Raw genomic sequence first — 26,429 nt, 5'->3', positions numbered from 1 at the left:
TTACGTTTTATATACTGCACTATAAAGCATGTAAAGAAACTTACACCATTTTTATCACACGACACATGCAATCAGGGCATTAAACTTTCTAGAGAATTTCGTGAAAAGTTTTCAGTGTTATCATTGACGGATTAAATATTTCAACATTACAGTGTTTAAAATATGATTAAATAATCACATATTATTAACTGTTTTAAGGATGTTGTTTTATAACAGCCATGAATAAAAATATCTGTCGTTTTTAAAACTTGGTTTCCGAAAATGAGATACGAAAACTTTACAAATTTAACCAATGACCCCTGAACTTCTCAAGCTGATGAAAACTGTGAATCAACATAACTTTTGTAACCCCTGTAGTGCTGATATTTAACTACAATAGTAGAATATGAATCTTCTATTATCATAGCTAGAGAAGCTATTAAAATATGCAACACTGGCAGCGCGTGTTCCTAGAGCTCATAAATTTCGGCTGGCCAAGAAAGAAGAGGACTCGCATTTTGAGGGATCGGCAGTAAAGTACTAGAAGGAATAATATCTTGTGAAAACGTCTGTCTTGAAGGTAAAAAGCAAATAAGTTACTATAATTGTAACTTCTTTGCTAAATAGCTCACCAGTGAGCTGAAAAGTAATGCATTAATGATAATTCTCTCTAATTAATCATCCAGTTTATACTAGATCCACAAAAACAAAAATGTTCTTAGAAACAAATTATGTTGGCTTATATTGCCCAATGAGCTAGAGATTAACTCTAGTTTTAAAAACTTGTGTGGATATTTGAAACAAAAAAAAAATTAATTTCTCTATGTAATAAAAATACATTTTTTTTTTCCAAAACTTATTTTTACGGGAAAATTGTTGTTGTTTTGAATTAAGTACAAGTTACTCAATGGACTATCTGTGCTCTGCCCACCACGGGCATCGAAACCCACTTTGTAGCGCTGTAAATCCGCAGACATACCGCTGAGCCACTGGGGGAACTGAAGAGAAAATAAGTCAATACTTCATCCATGTAAACCCTAGAAGTTTAAATAACCACCACTACTGATACGTCAAAAGTAATGGAAGTTGAAAAGGTAACTAATCGCTTAAGTCCAGGAGATTAGAATATGTATGCAGGACCATATCGAATTAATAAGTACTATCTTATTATTTACTATATTTATACATCTGTACTTCAAACCAATTTGGCTGTTGATGTAGTGTTGTAATAAATATCAGTGACAATAGCTTGATCATGACTTTAATAGAGAATTGTAGAATAAAGTATCGTTCGTACATATAGTTAAAATACATAGGAAACAAACCATTACTGGATCTACTTCTGAAACTAGTAATGCATTTGTGTTTGTGACAAAGCTACTGGGGTCTTCTGCTGCAATCCCTGATTTTAAATTTGTGAGAAGAGAGAAACCAGCCAGTCAGTAACACCCTACCGGCCCCCATCCACACTAAGGAATAAACTGTTACTCTTATAAGCCATCCGCAGTTTAAAAGTGTGGAGAACATTTTGTAGTACGCGCGGATTCGAACCCGAATCGCCAGCTCCAAAATGTTAATATAAGGTCAACACATAAACAGCAAGTAACGTATGTAACTGTTTCTGTTAAAAACATAAAGGGTAAATGTGCGAATCAACTAGTATATTTTTGCAATATATAATAATAATAGTAATACGTTTAGAGCAATTATCAACACAAACAAATACATGTGTACAAGCACGAATGAAAATAATTTCTTTTAATTTGACAAGAAAATTCTACAAACTATTTTATTCACAGAAAATTGAAAAACAAGATGTGTATTTGGAAACAGTCTGTAGTTCTCCATTTTGTTTTCACTCTTGTTTAGTGTAAAGGTTAGTGGGTGTGTCTGTTGCTTTGTTTCTCGTGCGCGCGCGAGGAGTTTCATTTCTTACTCTCTCTTTTTTTTTTTGCAAGGTTGAGTACATTTATAGACAACTTGAGAAGTTTCACGATGGTGCTAATTTGTTTAGAGTTCTATAAATTATATAGTTTTTTTTATTGCGTCCTTTCAGCGAAATCTAGACCTGTTCCTCCTTATTAGATCTCTTACTTCGCATCCTACTAGTTTCTTTTTGTTTAAAATACTGTATCAAACCTCTAGTGCTTATTTTGGAAATTTTAAATTATTTTGTGTTTTTTAGAATTAATTTACGTTTTGTTTTGCAGGAAGATATATTTACACAAATGTACAAGCAAAGACATTTCGATGCTAAAAGCGAAGTTAGGTTGACATAAATATAGTTTTGTAGAAACGTTACAATTAATCCGTTAAAATATATTAAAAAGAAAAGCTATCAAAAATGTCGGGTCGGTTTGATGTTGAAGACACGATGAAGCTACAAAGTTATATATATATATATACATGTGTTTATAATGATGGAATACGTGTTATCTAATGTCTAATTAAATATATTTCACTTCGAACCCAAACATGTGACAAACTTTTTTCAACAAAGAAGTTAAGTTTCTTATTTAGAAAACAACTGAGAGAAAAACATTTTAAAATATAATAAAATAAGTACGTAACATTTTAAATATTGGCGTATCTGTCAGTTTTAAACTGGTTTGAATTTGATTAGATATTAAGTTTTGTAACCTGAGTATAATTTTAAATGTCACTTTCCTAGCATTTACAAACTTTAACTAATATCCTTAGAGGGTTATTTGGGGCCTTAGAGGCAAATTCGCTTTGGATCAACAAAATGACACAATAAGCTGAACGAAATCTCTTAATATTTTCATCAACTCTTTTCGCAAAGGTGGCCACATTTTTAGAAGCAAAACTCTTACCCATAGACTCGGAACATCTAAAATTACTTCAGTGTCAATATCAAGTACAGTATTTGTATGTATTTGTATGTATATTTAAAGTAAATACGTAAGAGTCAGAGTGGTGAGTATAACTCATATAGAGTTGAGAAACTGTTTGTTTAATTTTTGAATTTCGCGCAGAGCTACTCAAAGACTATCTGTGCTAGCCGTCCCTAATTTAGCAGTGTAAGACTAGAGGGAAGGCAACTAGTCATCACCACCCACCGCCAACTCTTGGGCTACTCTTTTACCAACGAATAGTGGGATTGACCGTCATATTATAACGGCCCCACGGCTAAAACGGCGAGCATGTTTGGCGCGACGGGGATGCGAACCTGCGACCCTCAGAATACGAGTCGCACACCTTAACCCACCTGGCCATGACAGGCATCAAGTACAGAAAAAGTGGCTCTAAGTATCTTTATCCTGGTTGCTGTATTTATGAACAGTTAATACTGCCAGGTTAAAGATTGCTGAGTGTATCCTTAAGACGCGCAAATATTTAATGACTTTAGTTTTAATTAGCTTTGCTGAATTGCTGCAGATTTTCATTTTCGTATAAAAAGGGTAAAATATTAAGAATTTGGGGAGTATTAAGACGATTTAGTTCTTATTAATAACAACTAATAAGAAATTAAACACGGGTTGTGTTTGAATCATGATGTCGGATTAAAAGCAACTAGAAATAACAATAAACATGTTTAATTATCGCTAACAATATTCTATCAGAGGTGAAAGATTAGACATTTAACTGGATCCATTTTTACCTACGTTTCTTTAGAAACCCGAAAAATTCAAGTAATTTATTTTTGCAAGTTTTCCACAACTAATTTAACGAATGTAACTATAAATAACATTTATTTAATCCTTCCTTCCCTGTTCGTTTTTGAATTTCGTTTCAAGTTACTCGAGGACTATCTACCCTAACAGTTCTTAATTTTGAAGTGATAGACTAGAGTTAAGGACGCTAATCAACATCACCCATTGCCAATGTTAAGACGGCGAATAAGTGGCAACAGATAATGGGGATTAATCGTCACTTTATAACGCTTCCATGGCAGAATGAGCGGACATGTTCGGCAAGGGGGATTTGAACTCACCACTTTCATATTACGAAGCAAGTGTCCCTAATAACCAGTTTAGATAAAATTAAATATAAAGTGCTAAAAATATATTGTTGTTGTGTTCATCTTTATTCACGAGAAACTAGTTCAGTGTTTACGAGAAAAAATATTAGTGTCCGTAAAATGAAACATTCACAGGTAAAATCATAGCTTGCTTTTTGAATTTCGCTGAAAGCTGTACGAGGACTATCTGCGCTAGCCGTTCATAATTTAGCAGTGTAAGACATCACCGCCAACTCTTGGGCTACTATTTTATCAACGAATGGTGGGATTGACTGTAACATTATAACCCACCTACGGCTAAAAGGACGAGCATGTTTGTGAGTGGGAATCGAACCCGCGTTTCTCGGATTACGAGTAGAACGCCTGAACTCCTGGCCATGCCGGGCCTACGCGAAATTATCCAAGCCTTTTGTACTTCTACTCAGAAATTATCCTATATCTTTACTTAAACGGTTAAATAAATGGGTATTGTTGACGTGTGTGACAATATTTCAAATATTTGAGTATGTGGCTAGATTTGCGATATTGTTTTGGTTCTTTGAGCTATGTTGACGGGGTCTACAACTTGGTTTTGATTTTGTAAGCTGTACTAGCTGAATTTGTAACAATGTTTTGAATTTTTGATCTATGGAACCTTGATTTGTGACAATGTTTTGAAGTTTTGAGCTTTGCTATCTGAATTTGTGACAATTTTTTAAAGTTTTTAGATTTGCCGGCTGGATTTGTTGCAATGTTTTGAATTTTAGAGCTTTACTGGCTGGATTTGTGACAATTTTTTGAATTTTTAAGCTATGCTGACTAGATTTGTGACAATGTTTTGAATTTTAGATCTTTACTGGCTGGATTTGTGACAATTTTTTGAATTTTTAAGCTATGCTGACTAGATTTGTGACAATGTTTTGAATTTTTGATCTGTGTATCCTTGGTTTTTGACAATGTTTTGAATTTTTGACTTATGCTGGCTAGATTTGTGACAATGTTTTGAATTTTTGACTTATGCTGGCTAGATTTGTGACAATGTTTTGAATTTTTTAGCCGTACTGGCTGGATTTGTGACAATGTTTTGCGTTTTTGGGCTGAAGTAGCCGGATTTGTGGGTAACTTACTTTATTACTTTTAATTATTTTAAATGAAGTTGTTTATTGACCGTTATTCTGAAAGTTACTATGTTTTCTTATGGATTTAAATAACTAAAAAAAAATATTTGTGTAGTTAGCTTTGATCTGATAAAGTTTAGAGAATGTAGCTACTCATTAAATATCGTGATAGTTGAGTTTCACCGTCATTCTTATAACTCTAAAGTGTGGAGCGTGCTTTTGCGGTAACAGAACGCGAATCGTGAATTCAATTTCGTTTGTAGATAATACAGACTAAAACTGTTGAATCATTTATCATTATTAAAAGAAAACACGAAGAACGTTTTACGCTTTCTAAGTTATAGTTTAAATTTGTAAGCTTCTATTTCTAAGGTAAAATGGCTCACTTATTATGAACAAATAAAAAAAATCATACTTTACATTAATTCTTAAGGTAAAATGTTTGTTTGTAATTAAGCACAAAACTAAACAATGATCTATCTGTGCTGTGTCCATCACGAGTGTGAAAACTCGATTTCTAGCGTTATAATTCCGCAGACTTGCCACTGGGGAGGCAAGGCCAAATAACTTACTAATCATGATACAATAAAATTTATATTTTTAATATATTTTCAACACTATAAGAATACTGTTATCTTGGTAGTAACTTAGTTGTTGTTGAGTTTTTAATATTGCATCTGAATGGTCTTTTCAAATTTGAAACTTTTGATGTGGAATACTTAGTTGAATGCATAAATTAGAATAATGTACAATAATGAAAGCTAGCATATATTGTTATCTAAGGTACGAAAACAGTGAGGACGATTTTCATTACATATTTTCACTGATAGAATAAAGTGGCTACAAAACGTGCATTTTAGGAGGGGGATCATTTTGTGCAGTGTAAGGTCAACAAGTCTTTAATAACCACTTTGGAAGCAATAAAATGGAAACATGCTGAAAGACTGTTCAGTATTTGACAGCTGGAAGATTCTACATTACAACTTAAGAAACAGGCGTTTAGAAAAAAAAAGCCAACTATTGTTGTTCACAAGCGAACGACAGCCTCAAAATAAAAGATTTTACTAATCGATAATACGTGCTCACAACACGTATTACTCAATACCGGCTTGGTTTCGAAAATATATGGGATTCTGACTCTGTTAAGTCAGGCAGAAGAATAAAAATGTAAATTCGTTGAGACTTAGTAGACTAATTTTTTTGTAGATATTATTTTGAAAATAATTTTGACTTTTTTATTTTCTGTGATTACCTTTTTAAAGAACCTGGTATATTTCATTTATTAAGGCTTCTTTGGGGACAATTAAGTTTAAATTATAGAAATGAACAGGGGGGAGAAATGTGATCAAAAGTTGGAATTCAAACCTGAGATACTATTTATTTCAGGTGCAGATTTCTAGTTCTCTTTGAGTAAGTTCTTGATACTCATAGGTATCAACATAATATCTCCGAATAGAATACTGCTAGTATCAAATCTATACGACACTACTTGAGTAGGGGAGACGTACTTTAACTAAACCATTTTTTACTTTTTTTTCCCTACTGAATGTTTTCAGCTATTTGCATCTTTTGAAAGAGAGCATATGTACACACACTTATGCATATAACTGTTTGTAAGTGTAGTTACAATACTCCCCTACTTGTAAAAGTGGACAAACCCACTACTCTGTGTTACTGATCGATCAAACTTTGCCATAGTTGTGTTTGAAGGCGGGGGTATGCTGCTGTGGTGGTGGGCCGTCTGTCGGCGAGGGCTGTATAGTTTTGTTCAAAGTCCTTAGTGAACGACTGGCAAGGAAACCCGTTTAGCGGCGGGGTCAGAGCCGTGTACGCTGTACGCACCACTTGTATAATCAACAGCTGAACTCGGGTAAGTGGTGGTCATGGGTTGTCCTATTTTTTCATAACTTGCTTCTTTTTTTTCAGTAACCTGTTCGCTAGTCTTCTCTTCATAGAGCGTCATCAGGACACTATTAGAAACAAACGATTAATTGGTGAATACATTCAAATATTTTGCTTACAATATAAACGTGTTAAATTAAGATGAATTCGAAACTCTCCCCAGGTATCTTGGTCAGAAATCTGTTACAGAAGAGCCTGTAGTTTGAGTACGATTATTATAAGTTATAATCATCTTATGCTTCCAGCCAATCTCTGGCCTTCCCAGGAGGCCGGCACCACACGGACATTCAGGCATGACAGGGACGCCGAGCCTTTCTGAGCAGATGACGTATTTCGAGTTATGCTTCGCGGATAAGAGGATAACCTGGCACAGTTCCCCGGGCAGCCGAGTAGCTGCCATGACAAACAGGCAGGGTTGCTTGTAGCCGCTAACATGCCTTCATACAAGGAGGTCCCCTACCCCCTCACCTCTAAACCCGGTGTAACTATTACAGCTTAAAGAGTGGTGTTTCAATCCAACGCACAATAATACTTGATATTGCCTTTCCCAAGTACTGTTCCCAATGTCTGTTTTTTCTTTCGTTATCAGTTGGGAGATTCAGTTCTGCACCTCGAAGACGTGTTATCACTTTGTCAGCTTCTTGTAACCACCTCTCTAAGAGTATTTCCATGTATAAATGAAACCACGTGCTTTTTGTACTCCCCGTGATTTCAAGTGTAGTATAGCTTGTCGGTCAATTTCCAGTGTAGTAGGGTGATGGACAAAATTGTGTAGGTAAGTAAAGAAACAAACAATATGTCATGCACATGTTTAGCAGTCATATATTTTATAACCACTTTTTGAAGTAGATAGAATTTCGTTAGCAAGTTCTAAAACAACTACATGTGTAAATAGAAACGAGAGATAATAGGGTAATCTGTATTTTAGACAAAGAGGGGGAAAACTGCAGTAAACTTTGTTATAAGAATAGAAGAGGGATAATAAACTGTGTTACAGATATAGAGGAGGAATGATAAAGTAAACTGTTACAGATATAGAGGAGGGACAATAGACTAAACTGTGTTACATATATAGAGGAAGGACAATAGACTAAACTGTTACAGATATAGAAGATGGACAACAGACTAAACTGTGTTACATATATAGAGGAGGAACAATAGACTAAACTGTTACAGATATAGAGGAGGGACAATATATTAAACTGTGTTACATATATAGGGGAGGGACAATAGACGAAACTGTGTTACAGATATAGAGGATGGATAATAGACTAAACTGTGTTGCAGATATAAAGGAGGGATAATAGACTAAACTGTGTTACAGATATAGAGCAGGGACAATAAACTAAACTGTGTTACATATATAGAGGATGGACAACAGACTAAACTGTGTTACAGATATAGAGGAGGGACTAAACTGTGTTACATATATAGAGGATGGACAACAGACTAAACTGTGTTACAGATATAGAGGAGGGACAATAGACTAAACTGTGTTACATATATAGAGGAGAGACAATAAAGTAACCTGTATTACAGACATAAAGGAGATACAATGTATTAAACTGTGTTATACATATTTAGGAGGGATAATAAAGTAAATCGTGTTATAGATATAGAGGAGGGACAATAGACTAAACTGTATTATAGATATAGAAGAACTGTGTTATAGCTTCTTTAAAGAAAGTGATTTTTCGATTAACAAAATTATTGTCATCAGTACATAATTAAGAAAACAATGATTTTAGTTTATATTTCTATTATTTTTCAATTGTAAAATATTAATTAAACACATGATACAGTTATTACAGTGACTAGTAGTCTGTAATTTACTCGAGTTTCTAACAAAATTCTATCACAATGTAAGGTTGTATATATATTAAAGATATGTTCCTCCAACACAAACGGATATTTGAAATACAACTTTACAAAAACGACTTACCTGTTAACGTCTTTGATTTGATATTAGTTCGTTCCAGGATGAGATACATTACAAAGCTTCTGCAATAATTTCACCAGAAATTTTAATTTTTTTTTACGTGAAGGTGAGGTACGTTCCATAAGTATCTAAGGTTTTTTTAAAGAAAAGAATTAATGTTTTTAATGTCTGAAAAATAAATGGCGAAAGTCCACGTAGTACTTACGTTGTATTTTGACGTAAGAAACTCATACCATGTTCTTTACATCTTATTAGATATATCTTGTTATTTACACCTGAAAAGATTTACTAGTGTTCTTAACAGTTAAGGATATTAGCTTTGTTCTTCGTAATTTTAAATAATACGCTTATGTCCTTCAAAAAAAAAGATGTCTTATTTCAACAGACATTTTTACTCAAGTATTGAAAACTTATGGATTATATCAGTAAAATATTTCATTTGAAAGATTGGTACAGCTAGAAAACCGCAATAATGTAATGGCAAGCGGTGAAGCTTTATATAGAAGTATTGTTTGATCGGATTCATTTAGAGAAACATCAAATTCTGGTTTTTAATATTGATTAATATTCTCAGTCTGTATTTATTACCAGTTTCTTCATATATTAACTTACTCTCTGTGTTGGTTACTATACATTACTACTGTACCCCACATTCGTCCTTTATGCAGGTAAAACAATGTTACAGGGAAATTGGTGATGCTAAGAATAAGAAAAATTACCGAGAAAAAGGTGACGTAAGTGATAAGATATAACAGTTGGGGAAATGAATAAAATATTACAGAAACTTATTAACTTCATAATTATTCTGTTGTTTACATACAGTACCTCTCGTTCTATAAAGAGCCAGTGGTTTACATACAGTACCTCTCGTTCTATAAAGAACCAGTGGTTTACATACAGTACCTCTCGTTCTATAAATAACCAGTGGTTTACATACAGTACGTCTCGTTCTATAAAGAACCAGTAGTCTACATACAGTACCTCTCGTTCTATAAAGAACTAGTGGTTTATATACAGTACCTCTCGTTCTATAAAGAACCAGTGGTTTACATACAGTACCTCTCGTTCTATAAAGAACTAGTGGTTTACATGCAGTACCTCTCGTTCTATAAAGAACCAGTGGTTTACATACAGTACCTCTCGTTCTATAAAGAACCAGTGGTTTATATACAGTACCTCTCGTTCTATAAAGAACCAGTGGTTTACATACAGTACCTCTCGTTCTATAAAGAACTAGTGGTTTACATACAGTACCTCTCGTTCTATAAAGAACTAGTGGTTTACATACAGTACCTCTCGTTCTATAAAGAACCAGTGGTTTACATACAGTACCTCTCGTTCTATAAAGAACCAGTGGTTTACATACAGTACCTCTCGTTCTGTATAAAAAAAAAAAAAAAAAAAACAACAAAAAAAAAACATTTTTCAAAGTGGCACCTGATCTTTCTTTGAAAACCACACAGTAAAGAAAATATACAAAAACACTGAAAAATTAAAATAGTCATAAAATGTTAGACCAGGATTATTTAAAGCCCATGAATTATGTTGACTCCAATTAAAGTATCTTATCGGCGTGTCGTAGATTATCTAGAACAAAACCTGTAACCGTGATAATTTTAGAAATTTTAATAAGACAATCTACACCAAAACGCAATCAATTCTATGAAAGTTTGGAGAAATGTAGGGTAATTATCACTGAAGTTATGAAATGCTGTACATACTATACCTACAAAATAGCGTAATTAGACTTTGTTTTTTTTTAAATATTGGTTTACAACCTACACAAGGGTCATATTGAAAATAATTTACTACTTTTTCCTTTGAGGGTATTTTTATTAATAATTTACCTTTCTTAAGTAGTGTTTATTGTCCTTTCATGCTTTTTTTTCAAAAAACAGAGGTTAGAAAGCTGATTCAAGTATTAAATTATCAATAGAACAGTAATAACATATCGTTAACAGTTAGCTTGTGAAAAAAATTCTGGATTTATTTTCATAAGGATCACCTCGAGCAGTTAATAAACAGGTGGTAGTGCAGTTCAGTAAAGCCAGCTTAGTTTGCTTATTTCTAAAGCAAAGCTCCTAAACCCTACGTAACCGCCTAGTTTCAAGAGTAGCTAAAGCGTAAAGTGCAAAAGATAAAAGATAATGGTAAAGAAGGTAAATGATATTGGACTTTGTGAGTTTTCTACATCTATCTTACTTAATTTTCTCGCTTTCTATCTGTTTTTTTTATATATTCTCTAATATTTTTTAACAATGATCCTTCATCTGACATCGTTTCGTTTCGTTCTTTTCCATTTCCTATCGAATCTTTTCCGAGTTTTCTTTCATAGCTTTATCTTTTTTCTTGCTCAATCCATCAAACTTGTCCACCCCCTCTCTCAACTTCTGTTTCCGGCTTCTTATCAGTTATACACATTATTTCATTACTATGGGTTCATTTTTAGGCTTCGCATTAATGTTTTACGATAGACTAGAGAAACGCCACTTCATTTTATGGATTGTCTGTCAAAGTACGAGGCTAGAAGAATAAAAAATGTGTTAATTATGTACTTTATATATATATACCTAGGTGTGTGTGTGTATATATAATACTGCTTAGATGTACTGGAGAAGGTGATTATAAATAACATATATTTACTTGCTTTACAACAGAGTTATCTATAATTTGTTACAATAAAATATTATGGGCTTATCAAAGAACTGGTTAATAAGAAAAGTTTACATGTGTGGACAAAAAACGGATGAGTTGTGTTGATGAACTTTATAAAAACGCTATTTGATTGGCCTTCATTGGCGAAACGTTAAGTTACGTTTCTGTTATTGATTAATATAAATAATCTCTGCTTTTTCTTATCTTTTTTTTAATTAGGGTTTTTGTTTTGTTCATATCTTAACTTACAAACTGAGTTGATTACTAAATAACACTTCACTTTATTCCTGTTATACAGACAAAACACTTTTAAAGGGGAAATCGGAATGCTGTAATGATAAGGAAAATCACTGAAGTAAATGGTAACATATATGTATACACAAAAAATACATTTTTGCCACATATTCACGCACTTTGGGGACACTTTAAGTATCTGTTACAAACCCATACGTTGGTTTTTTGCAATGGGAGCTCACAACATACTCAGTGTAAGATTTTTATTACAAAGTTCCTTATATTTACAACTTTAGCCTTGAACTGGTATGCGAACGAACCAGTTGGGTATTATATTAATTCGACCTTCTTGCAAGATATTGATTCAGCCAAAAAATCAGCGGGTTGGTGACCTATGTGATGAATCATTGAAATATTTCTTAGCGGCCTTTATTAAGATGGTGTTCAATTTTACAGAACCGTTTCTCGTTTTCATCATATATTGGTATTGCAGCGTGAAATAGACATCGGTGACATTATATGTGAATGCCAACGTCGCTTTGTTTTAGTAATTTGTACGTATTGTTTGAAAGAAAAACTGAACTGTGAGTGTGGAGAGAAACACAACCATGTGAAAGCTGAAATACAAATAAGTTGTATATAAGTTGGATCAGTCATTTCTCACTTACTTTAATACGAGCTATTGAAAACAATTACTCACTGTCAATAACATGAAACGAAATAAATTGATCTTTACTGAAAAGACTTATATCATCTTCATATTTTCCAACAACAACATTCAAGTAGCTTAAAATAGAAATTAAAATTTGGAACACATTATGACCCTTTTATTACGATATTACTTTTGTGTTGAGAATGTTGATTTAATAAGGTATCGGTTGTTTTTTTACACACTTTGGCCAGGTGGTTAAAGCACTCGACTCGTAATATGAGGATCGCGAGTTCGAATCTCCGTCACACTAAACATGCTCACCATTTCAGTCGTTGGAACGTTACAATTTTCAGCCAGTCCTACTATTCGTTGGTAAAAGAGAAGCCCAAGAATTGGCGGTGGGTGGTGATGACCAACTGCTTTCTCTCTAGTCTTACACTGCTAAATTAGGGACGGCTAGCGCAGATAGCCTTCGTCTAGCTTTGCACGAAATTCAAAAACAAAAAACAAACTTTATACACTTTAATGTTAGTCAAAAAACTTACAATCAGTTTCCGATCTGATGCTTTCCCACACTGCTGCTAGACTTATTAAATATATATATAAAATTAATAGTTAATGGATTTAATAAAGAAACTATCCTGCAGCAAATACAAGAACGTGTTAAATAAATATAAAGAAATAAAAATTAGATAAATTTTACTTAAAATTTCTAATAGCTATTTTCAGTTAAGAATAAGTTCATTTGTCACTTGGTACTACTTTATGCGGACGTACACTTTGCCGTGTATAAATGCTTTTCTAGAGCGTAATAGTCACAGTAGACTTGATGAGTGGATGGTGGTTGGGAGCTATACTAGTTTGGACAGTGGGTGGGACGTTTCATACTAGTGTAGTTCGTTTGCTGTGTTCTCAATTAGTGCATTTCTACCATATTGTGGTCTGGAATGCTAACATCAAGAGGTAAGTTTTTATCTTAGTTACCCCCAAATGGTAGTACCTTATTTCTTTATTTTTATTTGAATTAATTCTTTACTTAGGAGAGCTATCACCTTCCCACAACTGTCTGCAAGCAGTTGAAGGTCGATATAGATGTGGGACGTTGTGAGCTTAAGCGCCTACATCTCGCTCTCCAAATTTCTATTTCTAATTCTATATCTATTGCTATTCTTTATTTCTTATGTGAGACTGACAAATGGAGGTTAAGACTAATAGACAGTGTATCCCCACCGCTATGTGGGTCCTACTTTCGCAGTCACCTCCAAAACCTGGAGCACCTTTTATAATCCCACATTGCAGCTTGTGCCCTGGGATATTTTCAGTTAATGCAATGTTTTTTCAGTTAATTTGTTTTTGTTTCGGCTTGTTTTTGAGTTAAAATAACAAATTTTATAGATATATATAACTGCGCATACAACTATGCAACGTAACTACGCATTTACATTCTAAATTAAAGTTTATTTACAATTCTCAAAACATTTTCCATGTGAATGTTAGGGGAAAACGCCCACATCTTACATCACGTTAAAGAGTTGAAATGAATAAGCTGATTGTCAAACAAAGCTAACTTTCCAGTTTCCGTGCACAAAATATTCTCGTGCGAGCAAAGTAAAAATTAAAACGAACACCCACACTAAAACACTCTCGCGCATAGTACAATCATCATCATCCCCCGTTTCACCTTTCACCAGTCAGCATTTCTTTAAATATTTTTAAAACCCAAAGTTTTAATAGAAAATATTTCATTACATTATGAAATGTTAGGCTAAGCCGTTACAGCAAATAAGAACGCAACAAAATGTTGATTTTTCTACACACTACACTATAATAAATCGAATGTTATTTCAGGCAAGCAGACGGATAGACTACGTCGCTTTACTGCCGATCGTTAGTGCTACTTAATAGAGTGTACAGGACAGCACGTTGTGTAGATAGTATTAGTTGTGACGTAGAATCAGGCTTGAGTTTGTATTTCTTGGAAAAACGTCGGCTTCTCATTTCTGAGTATTTTCTCGAATTGAAGTTTGGGAAGGTGACACCGTTGAAACTAGGCAGTGTCGACTGTAGAGAGATTACAATAGCTGAAGAAGCACCTTGGTATTCAACAAGAAATAAGCTCTTCGTACGGGAATATATAAAACCTCACATTCTCGAGCTCGTTTCTTATAATGAGTCCAAGCCAAAAACGACCTGGTGAGTTTTTACGAAGAGGTAAGAAAGGGCGAGCTTCAAGTGTAACCTAAATCATGTTCATGTCTCGAGTCGAATATTGGCTTAAGATAGTTTGATCGTAAAACTAGTATTCGTGGAAGTTAAGAAATACAATAAAAGTTACAGTTTATAAGTTGTTTACGTAATTATCACAGTCGGTTATCTTTTTGTTTTTTTAAGAAGGTAAACGAAACGTTTATAATCTGCACGTTACATTCTACAGTAATCATTCTATATCCAGTTCACTTCTCAGTCTGATCACCTTCATTTCTATCATCGCTTGGATGTCGGTTCCCTGGGGGTACTGGTGTTGGTTGGAGCTGGACCAGCCCCATAATTGAGTGTTCATATCCCTCCTACTATGAACTGAATGATTCGCTTACTCTTTTTTTAAATATAGCGAAAGACTTGGAAGTTCAACTGAGAATAGTATATTATCTTTCTTTCCACGATAGTCCCCCGCTGGGACAGCGGTAACTATACATATTTACAACGCTAAAATTAGTGGTTAGATTCCCCTCGGTGGATACAGCAGATAGTCCGATGTGGCTTCGCTATAAGAAAAACACAAACACACTTTCTACAATAACAACAAAGTGTGTGGAGAAGGAAGAGGGGTTAAAAGCGAGTAAACATGTCAATTTGTTTTCTTGATTTTGCGCAACGCAACTCGAGGATTATCTGTAGTAGCCAGCTGTAATTGTTAAATAGCAATAAACTAAATAAATGCAGCAAGTTAACTACACCCAGCATCAAGTCTTCCTTAGACTACTGATGTAAGATCGAACAGAGTGGTTTGAATTACTTATAGAGTACCCACACTTTAACATCAAAATCTGTCAAACTAACCAATGGGTTGTGTTTATTTTCTAGGCTTGTTAGAAAGCAAGTGGAAGCTAGTAAATGTCGGTGATTTGCTTATCTGGAAACATTTTTACTTTTGAAGAGGAAATTTTGGCCTATTTCAATACAGTGGGAACAACTTACAATGGAAATTTTCGAACAACAAATTCTCAGATGTTCAAATAAGTATTTTATTACCTTCTATTTTCTACAGTAATATCTTTGTTTGTATCATCGTGAGTTCGAATCCCATTTACACCAAACATGCTCGCCATTTCAGCCGTGGGGGCGTTATAATGTGACGTTCAATTCCACTCTTCGTTGGTAAAAGAGCAGCCCAAGAGCTGGCGGTGGATGGTGATGACTAGCTGCCTTCCCTCTAGTCTTACATTGCTAAATTAGGGACGGCTAGCGCAGATAGAACTCGTGTAGCTTTGCGCGAAATTAAAGAAAAACAAACAAAACCTTATGTATTACACATATAATTACGAGTGACTTTCAGGTTAATTATTGAAGAAATCGTATTTGTTGTCATGACAACCAAACCACAGTATTTTGTTCATGATGATTAGAAACCCACTTGAAGTAAAGATGTATCTCAGGACGGCTGGTATAGGTAATACAGCAGAGAACAACATTTCGACCGTCTTAGGTCATCTTTGTTAACCTGATTACAAAGATGACCTAAGACGGTCGAAATGTTGTTCTCTGCTTTATTACCTATATTAGCCGTCCTGAGATACATTTTTACTTCAAGTGGGTTTCTTGTCATCACGAATATTTTGCGACGTATAATTTTGGCCCAAAAAACAAACAAACCTATATTAATATTAAGTTGTAGAAATTATAAACAAATGTATATAACAAATGTAAAAATGTATCTCAGGTTAACAAAGATGACCTAAGAAGGTCGAAATGTTGTTCTCTGTTGTATTACCTATACCAGCCGTCCTGAGATACATTTATACTTCAAGTGGGTTTCTCATCATCACGAATATTTTGCGACGTATAATTTTGGCCCCAAAAACAAACAAACCTATATTAATATTAAGTTGTAGAAATTATAAACTGAGAGAAACTTGACTATTTTAAGTGAATAGTTAATAATGTCTTCATTAAGTAAGTGTTTACTTTGTTACATTTTAATTTTAGATCTTCAAATTACCTGATGATGACCTAAGAAGGTCGAAACGTTGTTCTCTGATTTATTTTGGTAAAAGTGTTAGTACCCATACCTGCCATTCTGAGAAACACAATTAGATCTTCATTTTTCAGTCATTTTGTTTATTAAATATTCTAATCTTTGTTTGTTTGTTTGTTTTTAAATTTCTCGCAAAGCTACACGAGGACTATATGCACTAGCCGTCCCTAATTTAGCAGTGTAAGACTGAAGGGAAGCCAGCTAGTTATCATCACCCACCGCCAACACTTAGACTACTCTTTTATCAACGAACAGTGAGATTGACCGAACATTATAACGCCCCATGGCTGGAAGGGCGAGCATCTTTGGTGCGACGAGGATTCAAACCTCCGATCCTCAGACTACGTAATTGAGTCTTCTTATTTCGAACACGAATTTTAATCATAACATACGTTTTGGATAAAACTAGAAACTTATTACGTCATAAAATCATTATACATTGGAATTAAATAAACTAAGTGTCTAACATACCCTCAGTGAAAAAAAAATTGTGCAAAAGTCGATGAGTTCACAAATTTCTGTTCTACAATATCCATTTTAAATTCTTTGTACGAGTTTTTTTTTTTTTCTTTGAAAGGCATGGTGGATTTAAGCTATTATCATAAAGTTTTATGCCGGATTTGTCGTGAAAAGTTAATGGAGGACTTAAAGATCTTGAAAGATAACTAATTCTTTGTTTGAGACTTTTGTTTTAAAGCATTATAAAATCATTAGCAAAGAATTTCAGAGAAACAATTTCTCGAAATAGCAATCTAAGTGTATAGAATAATTGTAATTTCTAGATTTATTTTCTCATGTCCTGGTTAGTGTTGTTTAATTTTTTTTATTTACAGTTATTTCAAAGAATTATCCGACGTGAAACTTGTTTTCCATACACGATTCTTGCATTCTTAAGTTTGTTTGTTTTGAATTTCGCAGAAAGTTACACGAGGGTTATCTGCGCTAGCACAAACAGCCCTCGTGCAGCTTTGCGCAAAATTCAAAAACAAATAATCTTACTTGCATAAAGCAATTTAAACATAATTTTATGTGTGTAAAGTAAAACGCTTCTCATGAAGTTATATGTTTACTTTCCTATTTTATATTATAATGGAGTTACTGAAATGGATTTTGACAATTTCTGTGATATTTTTTGGCGCTTTGTTTTGTCATTGGTGAAGAAGACGGCGGTGTGAAAAACCAGAATTTCCTGCGACTGTCAGCTGTTGTTCAGGGTTTTAGATATTGTAGACCTAACATAGAAAACGACTTTTATTTAACAGAAATTGGTTTGTTGGTAGTTAAACATAAATAGGCAAGCTGTGCTGTCTCAATCAGGGATACCAAAACCAGCTGCTGAGCCAATGAGGAGGAGGGTTTGTTTGTTTGTTTTTGAATTTCGGCACAAAGGTACTCCAGGGCTACCTGCCCTAGCCGTTTCTAATTTAGCAGTGTAAGACTAGAGGGAAGGCAGCTAGTCATCACCACCCACCGCCAACTCTTGATCTACTCTTTTACCAACGACTAGCGGGATTGACCGTCACATTATAACGCCCCCACGGCTGAAACGACGAGCATGTTTGATGTGACGGAGATTCGAACTCGTGACCCTCATATTACGTATCAAGGTATTTAACCACCTAGCCATACTAGGCTGCTGGAGGTAGATGGAATGAGAGAACTTAAATCTGGTGAACAAATGGATGAATAATTTTATATTACATTAAAAAATCCTTTATTCGCTACAACAGTAAATGATTAACTTAAACAGCACTTAACAAGCTGTGTTGAGTGTTCTTCTTTTAGAAATAATATCTTTACTTTTGAAAATTATCGCTCGGCTTGATATCATGCATGGTGTCTAGTAGTAGTGATGTTCCAATTTCAAAATATAATACTAATATTTTAGAAACAAATATTTGGTAATTCATCCATGCTGTGAGTATAACAAAGGCGACCCCCCCCGCTGTTACAGTCTACAGATTTACAACGCTAAAATCAAGGGTTCGATTCTCCTCGATAGATTCAGCAGATAGCCCAATGTGGCTTTGCTATTAAAAAAAAACACACACACACACATACAACTTAGGCAGCCAGTTTATTAAGCGACTTTCACTTGAAAGAAACAAATCGCCTCCGATATCATAAAAAAAGATAGTTTCAGAACTGTTTTTAATGTGATGTAAAGGGAGGAAAATTAAACATTAATGTGATGTAAGGGTATAATAGATAAAAACTAATGTGTTATAAGGGGACAACATCCTTCTTTTATCAAAATAAATTAACTTCAGCTATTTTAGGAACTGTCAAACATTTCCTTCACTGTCGTGGCCTAGTGATTAGTGTACCACTCTATGGAGCTGAGGGTCTGTGTTACACGTCCCTTTGCCGCAAAATCGGTATAAGGAAGACAACAAAATTTTATGTTTGATTACAGTATCCCAAATGTTAGCGTTGGATGTTGATTATACTTGACCCTTCTACGCTATTAGTTCATAACTATGGATGGAGAGTATGGAGTGAGCTTGTGTATCTGTTACACTGGAATTTTAGAGTAATTTAATTAGCTGAAGTTAAAATTCGAGAATAAAATATTGTTTGTAACTGAAAACAAGGTTTTTCTTGATCCTACGGTGGAACACTAACCATCTCCACGCAGTTCTGTTTCATTTAGAAGTATCCCTCTGTAAATCTCATAAAACGTGATCTCAATATATTTTACTGGATGTTAAACAGACTGACATTTATAAATTCTAAGAGTAATCAAATATACAGACATTCTAATCAGATTATATGAATTGTTGTCTAAGACTAAAGGCAATCTGTTAATATGTTCCTGTATATATTCCTAAGAAATAAATGATCGTATGAAAGATCTGTTAAGTTCATAATGTATATAAAAAATAACATACGTTCATATTATATAACTACCAATAATAGAAACTAAAATGTTATAAAACTAAACTAAAACACAACTTTCGTCCGAAAAGAAACTAACTTAAGATGTCATTAATATAAATTAATTTATCAAATATATATATATATATATATATATATATGCATCATTTTCCATTAAAGTATGTGTGTTTTTTTATAGCAAAGCCACATCGGGCTATCTACTGAGCCCACCGAGGGGAATCGAACCCCTAATTTTAGCGTTGTAAATACGAAGACATACTGCTGTACTCGCGGGGGGGGTTTCCATTAAAGAGTCGATTTACATTTATTCAAGTTATAACAATAATAAGAATCGATTTGGAATATTATTACCGAAACAAAAAAAAATGTAATAAACTGATTATACATTAAGTTGTAAGAGTACTTTGGAGAGTACTTTTCAAATTATGTCTCAACATACTGAGCAATCTTTATAACTAACGTAAAACCGCTTGTGATCTAATTACTGAGGAGTATTTTATAGTATTATATTCTGAAGAAATGTTTGAATAATTAATGACAAAATAAATAAAGGTTGTGAAGTGGTGATGTTCATACGGAGAGCAAACAGTCGCCAAAATAATTAATATTTCTGACACGGTACAAAAGTACTCAAAGTAAAGATTTTATTAGATTTATTTTATTAAAATAGTTTAACTTGATTATGACATTGTCTCAGCTCAACCAATTCTGTTAAACGTTTGTCTTCAATAGAAAAAAACAAGAATCAAGGGCGATTGTACAAAGGAACGAATGTTAAACAAGGCTTTATTGAAATATGCTTGAATTCTCAATTAATGCTCATTAAATAAATTATTCTGTTTTAAATAGATTGATTAATGTGTACCATGATTAACGTGTTTCAAAGTTGTTATTGGTTTTTTGTAAACTGTTAAGCATCGGGATATTAAAACACATCTGTGTCTTGTACTATATATAATTAACAATATATCAAAAAACCTTTTTAAATTACTTTTGTTAAGTTCCTTCAGCTTCCATTCGCTTGTAGTTGACAAATACTTCACAACATTACTTTGTCTTGATTCTAATTTCTCATGATATTCTTGGTTTCGCAGTAAGAAATTAAGTAAAATTCAGCTTACTTTTGAATTTTGCGTAAAGTTATTCCAGGGCTATCTGCGCTAGCAGTCCCTAATTTAGCAGTGTAAGACTAGAGGGATGGCAGCTAGTCATCACCACCCATCGCCAACTGCTGGGCTACTCTTTTACTAACGAATAATGGGATTGATCGTCACATTATAATGTCCCCACGGCCGAAAGGGAGAAAATGTTTGGTACTATGGGGATTCGAACCCGCAACCCTCAGATTACCCGTCAAACGCCTTAACCCATCTAGCAGTCCCTAATTTAGCAGTGTAAGACTAGAGGGATGGCAGCTAGTCATCACCACCCACCGCCAACTCTTGGGCTACTTTTTTACCAACGAATAGTGGGATTAACCGCACATTATAACGCCTCCACGGCTGAAAGGGCGAGCATGTTTGGTGCGACGGGGATTCGAACCCGCGACCCTCGGATTACGAGTCCAATGCCTTAACTCACCTGGCCATGCCGAGCCTGCTTAGTTTTGTAAACCAACACAAATGTAAGTTTCGTATATTTTAAAATTTAGCTACAAATAGCCTTTTTCACAGGAGATGTAGATTAATTGATTTTTTTAAAACAGTTCTGAGATTTCATTTATTCTACGGAAGAAATAAACACCTTTTTTAACCCATCCTTGTAATGTCATTGTTTCGTTTGTTTCTCTTTTTTTTTTTCTTCAACAAGAACATTCATAATTCATCAAACAGGTTTTTGAGATTGCCTACGATGATTGGTGGGTAAAACAGGAAGGAAAAGTGGTTAGAAAAAAGAGAAAGGTTAATGGAGCATTATTTCAACTCGTATCTTGTTCTATGGCGACGCGATGGTGGTGTGCCTGCGTCATGTCGTAAAAACCCACAGCTTTATTTATGGTCGGTTCGTGCACAGTTAGTTTACAACATGCATGAACTTATTGAACTGTGTTGATGACGTGTGTTAATCTGTAGAAAATTCACAGAGTCACTCTTTTAGTCTGTGAAGTTGACTGCAACAGCTACAAATAATGTCTGTTGATTTGTGAATTGAATGAGATATCTGTAGACGACGTTTATTAATTTTTAGTACTGATTTTTATTTTACAGGTTCATATTGTAATGGGTTACAAAAACAATATATGTTAATCTGTGGTGTGTGATAGGCTATTCAGATACTATACGTTAATCTTGAGCTGTAAACTGAGCTTCGCCAATGAAGTTTCTTAATTCCAAGTATGCTCTAAAGTATGCAAATGACGTCTGTTAATCCATGGCGTCAGTACTTAAAAGATGCTGCCAGGCAAGAAAGAAAGGAAGGAGTAGAAATGATGACGTCATATATCCACGAAGTGGAACCAGAGGGCGTGTTGTAATGCTTTCATGAGAGGCAGGTATGACGTCATGCTTACATGAAGTGAAACCACAGTCATAAGATCATCCTACATATCTCAACATATAATCAATAGCTGGATTTTAATTATGATCTACAGTCGCTTTATGTATAAAACATGAATTCATTAGCTCTATATTTAATCATACTTTTATACATTTCCTGACCTTAATATATATAAATCACTTAATATACTTGAAAGGACGCTTATTTAACTCTCTTAATAATTTAACGTAAATCTTGCTATTTCAATAGTGTTTCTTTATTCATGAAACTTTTATTCACAAAATATTGTTTCTTACGATAAAGGACAAAAAATATATACAACCGCTTTTGACTTAACATACTGATTATAGATTTAGTATCTATACATAAGTATACATTTTTTAAAATTATTGCTCTAAAAAGAATGCAAAAAGTTATTTGAACGATATAACTATTATAATATATATATTATTCATTATTTGCATGAAGCAGTTATTAAAACCAATAATTTACTTTACATACTTTTCTAACCTCAAAAGGACGACTATTTAATTCTATATATAATTTAGCATGCTTTTGATTTGGTTTTTAAATTTCGCGCAAAGCTACACGAGGGCTATCTGGGATAGCCGTTTCAAAATTAGCAGTGTAAGACTAGAGAGAAGGCAGCTAGTCATCAACACCCACCGTCAACTCTTGAGTTGCGTTTTTACCAACGAGGAGTGGGATTAATCGTCACATTATGAGGCCACCACAGCTAAAACTACAAGCATGTTTGGTGTGACGTGAATTCGAACCCGTGACCCCAAGATTACGAGTCGAGCAACCTAACCACCTGGCTATGTTGGGCCAAGCATGCTGTTTCACTTTATAACCCTATACAGTAAAACCTGTACAAGCCGGAAATATCAAAATTTTGCAGCATTATCTTAAGATTTTCTCTTATAAAAGGCCCTCTATATGGCAGAACCTGCGTTACGCGAACGGAAAATATTAGAACTTGAGCAAGGCGGAAAAAAATATTTTTGATTAAATATTAATTTCTTATTTAATTAATAATTTCTTTAAATATTGATAAATTCTTGTTTAATTAATAACTTGTTTAAATATTAATAAATTCTCTGACATTTTGTTACAGTATGTATTGGTTAAATATATTCTGTTCTTTTTTCTGCCGTCATTATTTTTGCAGTTAAATTAGATTCATGATTTGTAGAAATATATGTGTCTTTTAAGTTCAGAATTCTACTCTTTAAATAATTCTCACGAAAAAATAAATTCCTATCTTCCCTAATTTTAAAATTTAGAGAAAATTTACTCAATACCCTCATTTTTTAAAAAAGCTACTAAATACCTTCATTTTTTAAAAAAAGGCTGTTGAATATGCATGTAATCTTTTAATGGATTTAGGATTAGTGAAATCCAAACTCTGATTGAGAAGATTGATGCAGATGATTCTGTGAACACGGAAAGTTTTGTGAACGTTGACAAGAATGTTTTAACAGAAACTGATGAAATTGATTTAAAATCTATAATAGAATCGCAAGATGGTATCATTGTGAGAGATTCAGAAGATGAACAAAATGGAAAAGATAGTGAGGAAATAGAAATTCCTACTTCATCGCAAGTGTTAAGTTACATTAACGCTATCAAATTGTATGCAAAAATGAAGGGGGAAAATGAACTTCATGAAAAGGCCGTAGAATTGGCGTTTTCTTTAACCCGCATGACAAAGCCCATTAACAAAAAACGAAACAGTTGAAATTGGACACTTTTTTCAAATAAATTTGATTAAGACTTTGTGTACTTATATATATTTCCAATATCTGCTTTTGTTATTATTCTAATAAATATAGCATAAACAGTATAACAACTTTATTCACAAACGTCTTACTTCCTTTGAGTCAAGCAAGTATAACGTTCCGCTCAAAAATTATATATAATGAAGGAAATGCATGTTCACTGTTTAATCCGGAAATTTTACTCGGTCCTGTGCGATTCCGCCTTAGACAGGTTTTACTGTAATATACATATATATAATGCTTGTTATAATGTTTTGTGTTATTTCATTTCGCTACAACTAAAAGTAATGAATAAACGTCTTACTGTTTATCTAAAAGTAATGAATGAACGTATTACTGTTTATTTATCCATTTTACTTTGAATATTAAAATTTCATAAAACTTTGATGCACTATTTGTTACGAAATACTACGCAGATACCAACGGTTTAGGCACTGACGTCAAGACAACTGATTGCTATAGGGTCTTCACGTAGTCATACGTACAATGTGGGGCTGTGAAATATTTCAACTTGTAAATCACTGACAAGTTCTGTCCTTTGTTCATTACTCACATTGAAAAAACATTACATGTTTATTTCTACATCTTTAAAAGCATAACAAAAATAACAATTTCTGCTATTAACTATTTGCCTTATAGGACTTGTTTCTTACTAACTGTTTTTGGTCTACATAGGTGTTTCCTGACATGAGTCACATGTTTGATATTCAAGAACACTAACTGGCTTGATAAACTTTGGTTTCAGAAAATATCCAGAGCAGGACTTCAAGTTTAGAAAGATTTCAACCTTTTGTATTAGCTAAAACACACAATACTTTCATTTGAATGTGGAACACTCTATCTGTCTTATGGCTTACTAAAAGAAGTGGTGATCAGTGAGGGGAAAAATTTTATGAAAACAAAAGTTGAATAAGACAATTATAACACATTATCATTGTTTATGTATTTACATTATCTTTAATGTTGAAAATAAACCATTCAAATTCTACATAACCATATATTTTCAAGATAAATTATTGTTTACTATACTTTAACTAGAGTTTGTGCATGTAACTGAATATAGAAATTAGTAAACGTAGCTCTTTTACTTTACAAAGTGATACAAAACACTGAATTTTTATTCATGATATCTGACATTTCAGTTAGCATACGATTATTGTATGCTTTCTACTCGATTAGACTCCATAAAGTCATTATTCACATTTATAAATAAACTATAATAACTCATATTGAATCATTTAGCTTGTAAAATAATTATTAAATTTCATTCAATTTTTTAATATTATGTTAATATTATTATTTCAGTTAGAGTTTATATTATTTATTTGTGTAAAAATATGTGAAAACGAACTTAATTAACATGAAATATTGCACTAAAGTTATGTCACTACATAACTGAATGAATGATTCAATGCGAACTAATCATGTACATATAAGACTTCAGTTAGCAGGCTCAGAAAAAAACTAATTTTATCAGCTGTTTCAGAGTAGATATTTTCTCACCAAGATTAGAAATTATTATGGTAATATAACTTATATTTTCGCTTACAAATTATACAAATCAGTGTTATGCGATTTTCTTATAAAATCTTTTAATCATTGTTTAATATACTTACTGCTTTAGTATGTGTAAGTAAAGTCTCAGTCTGAAGTATAAAACATACTGAAACATTTTTTAAACAAAACTTTAAGATACACCAATATATTATTTACAAAACATTTAATTCATAAAATATTGGCCTATATATATGTAGTTTATCAGTTTCTAATTATAGATACAATCATGGCTTTCTCTTCCAAATGAAAGTGTTAATTGTTTTAGCTAACGCAAAATGTCTAAAGCTTTTCTAAACTTTATGTCCTGTCCTGGATATTTTCTAAAACCAAAGTTTATCAATATGCTCAATGGACTTCAATATCAAACACGTGACTCATGTCAGGAAACAATTGTATAAGCTATACATAAAGTTAATAAGAAACAAGCTCTACTAGACAAACAGGTAACAACAGTGATTGATATTTAGGTAAATTCTTTAAAATCAACTGACTTATGAAGCGTAATATGAAAATAAGCATTCTTTTCAGGACAAATCGTTTGATATATAGCAACACTGATTTTAGTTGTTGTAATAACATTTGTTTGCATCCATTAGTTATATTTTCTGAGTCGATGGAAATTATAACATAGGATGACTAAACTGAACTTTTGATTGATTATTCACTCTCGTTTATAAACTATATAAAATGTTACATATTAGGATGGAATGGGCATAATTTATATAAAAGCTAATATATTGATTTGTAAACTATGACACTTATAGACCCGACGTTTTTATTAAGTATATATGATACCTGTTAATTTTATTTACATGATAGTATATTGTACTATGACAAAACATGAGTTTTATATAAGATCATCACAAAATACTGTTTTGTAACTTATAGTATTCCTATAAAATAAAATGATTAAAGAATTGTATTTAAAAGTCATTTTGGTTGATTTGTGTGTTTCAGAAACTACTAAATTTAAATGTACATAAATTTTAAAACATATAGAAA

At 33.2% G+C, this 26,429-nt stretch overlaps 1 protein-coding gene across 6 annotated transcripts in view; it reads left to right on the top strand.

Moving 5' to 3' along the window:
- Positions 1 to 6,770: 6,770 nt before the first annotated feature.
- LOC143245085 (rho GTPase-activating protein 100F-like) overlaps positions 6,771 to 26,429 on the top strand; it is an 81,660-nt gene continuing 62,001 nt past the window's right edge. Inside the window, exons 1-2 of one of the 6 annotated variants that reach the window (XM_076490951.1) lie at positions 6,771 to 6,928; positions 7,550 to 7,735. Coding sequence is in view for 3 of the 6 variants with exons in the window: in XM_076490946.1 (XP_076347061.1) it covers positions 14,609 to 14,651 (43 nt within the window). In the remaining 3 variants the exon portion in view is untranslated. Of the gene's footprint in view, positions 6,929 to 7,205; positions 7,736 to 13,372; positions 13,404 to 14,526; positions 14,652 to 26,429 lie in introns of those variants that run through there. The other 5 variants (XM_076490949.1, XM_076490950.1, XM_076490948.1 and 2 more) reach the window with 5 other exon arrangements.

The sequence above is a fragment of the Tachypleus tridentatus genome, chromosome 2 (assembly GCF_004210375.1).
Source record: "Tachypleus tridentatus isolate NWPU-2018 chromosome 2, ASM421037v1, whole genome shotgun sequence".
NCBI lineage: Eukaryota > Metazoa > Arthropoda > Merostomata > Xiphosura > Limulidae > Tachypleus > Tachypleus tridentatus.
The sequence above is the reverse complement of the archived record's forward strand: the minus strand, read 5'-3'. Positions and strand labels throughout refer to the sequence as shown.